The 4,997-nt window shown below is 42.2% G+C and overlaps 1 protein-coding gene across 1 annotated transcript; it reads left to right on the top strand.

The window, feature by feature from the left end:
- Nucleotides 1-536: 536 nt before the first annotated feature.
- On the top strand, nucleotides 537-1,286 carry LOC102806097 (beta-1,3-galactosyltransferase 1-like). Its single transcript, XM_006818720.1, has one exon. The coding sequence runs from the start codon at nucleotides 537-539 to the stop codon at nucleotides 1,284-1,286; it is 750 nt and encodes a 249-aa protein (XP_006818783.1).
- The last annotated feature ends 3,711 nt before the right edge of the window (nucleotides 1,287-4,997 follow it).

The raw sequence follows: 4,997 nt of genomic DNA, 5'->3' as shown, positions 1-4,997 counted from the left end.
ATAATGTGTCTTTCTGTCTGTTTGTTTGTTGTTTACAGTATGTACATGTATAAAGTGTACACGAGCAAGTAGAGTTGGTTGAATATTCGAAGGAGCAATACTGGATACAAACTACTCCCCAACGTACACTAATAATGCGTATACACAAGAGTGCAGTGGGTAAATACGCTACAATGTCTGTAGTGTGTGTCATGACTTTGATAATAAGTATTTTCAATGATAGTCTTACAGGCAGAGTAACCAAGACGATGCCCTTCTCAATATTTCTTCATAATAAAAACTACAACAGCACTAACAGCAGCAAGAGCAACAACCACCACAACCACCACCACCACCACCACCACAACAACAACAACAGTGACACCAGCAACAACAACAACACAACAAGGACTGGGTCAGATCGTAATTTGACTAATAAAGGAATTGTCACACTACGGGATATAGAAGAAGCTATTGATCTGTACACAACAAATTCATTTCCTTTTATGTACCTTGTAAATCCCGTCAGTCGATGCCGCACAGCACCGTTTCTCACAATGATAACTCCATGCAGGCCAGAAGAGTTTGCCGCGCGTGGAGTCATCCGCGAGACAAGAGGACACACTCAAGAAGTTCGGCAACATGATATAATACACTTATTCATTATTGGAAAACCAACAGAAAATGAAGACTTCGTAACTGCCAAACTTTTTAATGAAAGCCAATCACATCGCGATATCATTCTCATTGACGTTGTAGACTCTTACAAGAACCTTACTTTGAAGTCCATTATGATCCTCCGATGGATCACAGATTACTGTTCCAACACGAAATATCTGTTGAAAGTTGACAGTGATATCTTGGTGAACTTGAACAACTTGATCTCTTTTTTGGAATCTGCGCCAAGAAGTAGCTACGTGACTGGAAATGTAAACGAGTTTCCTGTAGCATTTCGAAAACGCACGGTGAAGAATCCCGTGACAAAGGAAGAATGGCCACTGGCGAATTACCCACCTCGGCCCTCGGGCACGTCTTACATTATATCAGGCGATGTTGTAGCAAGACTATATCGAGCATCTCTCCGCACTAGATTGTTAAACATCGAGGATGTCTACATCGGTATTCTTCTCACTGTTATTGGCGTGAGGCCACAAAAGCAAGAAGGTTTTATGGTCCGTGCCAAAACCACGTGCTTGCCCAAATGTTGTCAAAACAATGCCATAACATACAACTTTGATGGTAGTGAAAATTTGATTGAACACAACAAAGAGGTGAAGCTGTTGAACCTGACTGGCCATTGCATGTAGCTAAATTTTGCTTAACTCTATTGTTTCCCGAGTTCAAGTTCAACCCAGCTGCAAATATGTAGATTGAAACCCAATTAGGCCATATTGAAATATTAGATGACATAGCAACATATTTGTGAGCATCTTTTGGTGGGTTATGCAAATGTGCAACATTGTTAATTAATTTTAGTTGATGAGTTTTCAACACTTATTGGACATCTTGCTATTTTAAGTAATATGGGTCTTCATAAAATACGCATTTTTTAAATTGTAGATGAACTTAAACATAGACGGAGTCCATATTTGCATTGTGTTTATTGGTTATTTATTGGTTTTCGTTTTGTTTACTTTGAATCGTGAGAATTGTAGTGGCGTAGCTTTCCACATTTTAGCATACGGCATTAAGTCCACAGTCTGCGTAATATGTGTGTCCGATACGGCATTAAGTCCACAGTCTGCGTAATATGTGTGTCCGATACGGCATTGAGTCCACAGTCTGCGTAATATGTGTGTCCGATACGGCATTGAGTCCACAGTCTGCGTAATATGTGTGTCCGATACGGCATTGAGTCCACAGTCTGCGTAATATGTGTGTCCGATACGGCATTAAGTCCACAGTCTGCGTAATATGTGTGTCCGATACGGCATTGAGTCCACAGTCTGCGTAATATGTGTGTCCGATACGGCATTGAGTCCACAGTCTGCGTAATATGTGTGTCCGATACGGCATTAAGTCCACAGTCTGCGTAATATGTGTGTCCGATACGGCATTGAGTCCACAGTCTGCGTAATATGTGTGTCCGATACGGCATTGAGTCCACAGTCTGCGTAATATGTGTGTCCGATACGGCATTGAGTCCACAGTCTGCGTAATATGTGTGTCCGATACGGCATTGAGTCCACAGTCTGCGTAATATGTGTGTCCGATACGGCATTAAGTCCACAGTCTGCGTAATATGTGTGTCCGATACGGCATTAAGTCCACAGTCTGCGTAATATGTGTGTCCGATACGGCATTGAGTCCACAGTCTGCGTAATATGTGTGTCCGATACGGCATTGAGTCCACAGTCTGCGTAATATGTGTGTCCGATACGGCATTGAGTCCACAGTCTGCGTAATATGTGTGTCCGATACGGCATTGAGTCCACAGTCTGCGTAATATGTGTGTCCGATACGGCATTGAGTCCACAGTCTGCGTAATATGTGTGTCCGATACGGCATTGAGTCCACAGTCTGCGTAATATGTGTGTCCGATACGGCATTGAGTCCACAGTCTGCGTAATATGTGTGTCCGATACGGCATTAAGTCCACAGTCTGCGTAATATGTGTGTCCGATACGGCATTGAGTCCACAGTCTGCGTAATATGTGTGTCCGATACGGCATTGAGTCCACAGTCTGCGTAATATGTGTGTCCGATACGGCATTGAGTCCACAGTCTGCGTAATATGTGTGTCCGATACGGCATTGAGTCCACAGTCTGCGTAATATGTGTGTCCGATACGGCATTAAGTCCACAGTCTGCGTAATATGTGTGTCCGATACGGCATTGAGTCCACAGTCTGCGTAATATGTGTGTCCGATACGGCATTAAGTCCACAGTCTGCGTAATATGTGTGTCCGATATGGCATTGAGTCCACAGTCTGCGTAATATGTGTGTCCGATACGGCATTGAAGATTTAGCGCATTTGAGTGTAATTGAGCTATCTATGTCAATTACAATATGTTGCCCATAATATGCGCATATATAATATGTGAAATTGAGTTAACGGTACGTTCAAATTTCCACGAAACTTGTTTGTAACACAGTACTATGTCATCATAGTATCGTACTTTTCCAGGGGGTACTCACATTGAAGTGCTATATGACAGGGGCGGATTTAGATGGGAGCCGAGGGGGCTCGCGAACTAGGTCTTCGGCCAACTTATCCCCCCCCCCCCATTCCAGAATATCCTATCCTTTTTCATTATTTTTGTCGCATAAGGGGTCCATATTTTCAAAGAGTATCACTAGAGCTTGAGTGTTCCAACAATCAAGAGAATGAAGCTGATTTTTTCTTTCTGTAACTTCATTTCGATCGTCAAAGTCCATCCCCGGTTTTCTTTTTTAGTCACTCTTTGTTCATTCCTGTGCTTCTCGTGTGAATCATCATGAATCAGGCAGTGCGGCACTATCAACCCAGCAGTAAACCTTTAACATCACGACTATGTTTTTTCAAGTGCAAGTAGAAAGGACGGTTGATGGAACTAGCAGATCCCGTAGTTTCGGGTATGCACGACAATGTTCACTTCGGTTAGCTGATTGGGAAGACCTTAGACGAGATGTCAAAACATACAAGACATACATTTCGGCCTATGTTTTGGATGGCAAAAAAGCTGGCAAGAAACATTCTGAAGCCGAGAAGAAACAGAGGGCACTATTAATTTTATTTACTATGCAGCCTCGTTGGCACCACAGCAAGATTGCTAAAAGTTCACATCGAGTAATGTTTCGAGGGCAGAGAATTCAAAGAAACCATGAGCATCTTTCACGTGCCGTATTCGGACATAGGCGTTACGTGTCCTCCAACTTCAAAGATGTCGAACATTAAGTTAAGTAACTCTTTATGTAACTATTTTAACACTTATGCCGATCTTGATTGTTCGTTTTTTGTGAGGTAGCATCCTTAATGTATGGGGTGTTAATTGTCGCAGCAAAAAAAAAAAGTCAATCCTCTATGCATTGAGTTGTACGATGTGAGTGTTACAGTCACTCCACTATTTGACCGACTTACTATTTTAGTTTTGCGTCCCTTTGCCAGTGACTCTTGTGAGCAGGTTTAGAGTTGCGGTAATTTGTTTGTAAAGTGACAACCACTTGATCTAAAGTGCTGGACGTGTATACCGTTTAAGGCTACTTCTCCACGGTATGTATTTGCGTCAACCAAAATTGATAATTGTATCTGGGAGGGGAGTACTGAAGAGATGTCATAAATTTGTTTTTGCGTATCTGTTGACCGACTTAATTAGCTGATTATTAGCTGAATTGCTGTGTTATATCTGTCATCGTTTAGGCCTATTTGAAGTTTTGGACGGAACTTGGCTCAGTAATTTGGAACTAATTACGAGATAACCGTCGCTATTCGGACTACTAATTCTGACAGTTGGTATTCGTAGTTATTAATGTAGTGAACGATTAATCAAAAGATATGACGTATTCAGTACTTAGTGTGATTGGCTTTATGATTGAAGGTTACACCCTAGAGTCTTTTTACTGCATTGTAATTGGTTAGAGTTTTGAAAATGAATAAAGAAAGTTTTAGTTGCTCTTGGCGAGTACAGCACGACAGACGCAGTCCTGGAGAGTCGAGAGTCCAGTCCTTGGGAGTCTTGGGCGAGTCTTGGTTCAGCCATGCGATAGTCTTGGGGACTTTTCCCCAGGACGCTGTGTCTTATAGAGTGCTCGACTGATTGACTAAGACGAGAGTTGAACCGTATTTCGTTGTGTGTGTCTTATTTGACTGTAAAGCTTAACTGACTTTCCTGATCCTGTACCTCAAGGGGACGAGATATAGAGACAGAGACGAGATTCCCCCCTGGAAAGTGTGGAGAACCCCAGAGAGAAGAATTACCCCCTGATAGAGATATGCATTCCCCAACATTATTAGTCCATTAATTGTGGATATAATAAAGCAGGTAAGCGTCGGCTGGTGTTAGATTGTAGGAACGTTATTTTTTTCCTTAAGACGTGT

Source organism: Saccoglossus kowalevskii, chromosome 17 (assembly GCF_978046115.1).
Source record: "Saccoglossus kowalevskii chromosome 17, keSacKowa6.1, whole genome shotgun sequence".
In the NCBI taxonomy this organism is placed as follows: domain Eukaryota; kingdom Metazoa; phylum Hemichordata; class Enteropneusta; family Harrimaniidae; genus Saccoglossus; species Saccoglossus kowalevskii.
Note: the sequence above shows the minus strand (reverse complement) of the source record. Positions and strands in the feature narration are given on the sequence as shown.

What these genes read in the sequence shown, in the direction of transcription:
- LOC102806097 (XM_006818720.1), top strand. Translation starts at nt 537, where the DNA reads ATGATAACTCCATGCAGGCCAGAAGAGTTTGCCGCGCGTGGAGTCATC.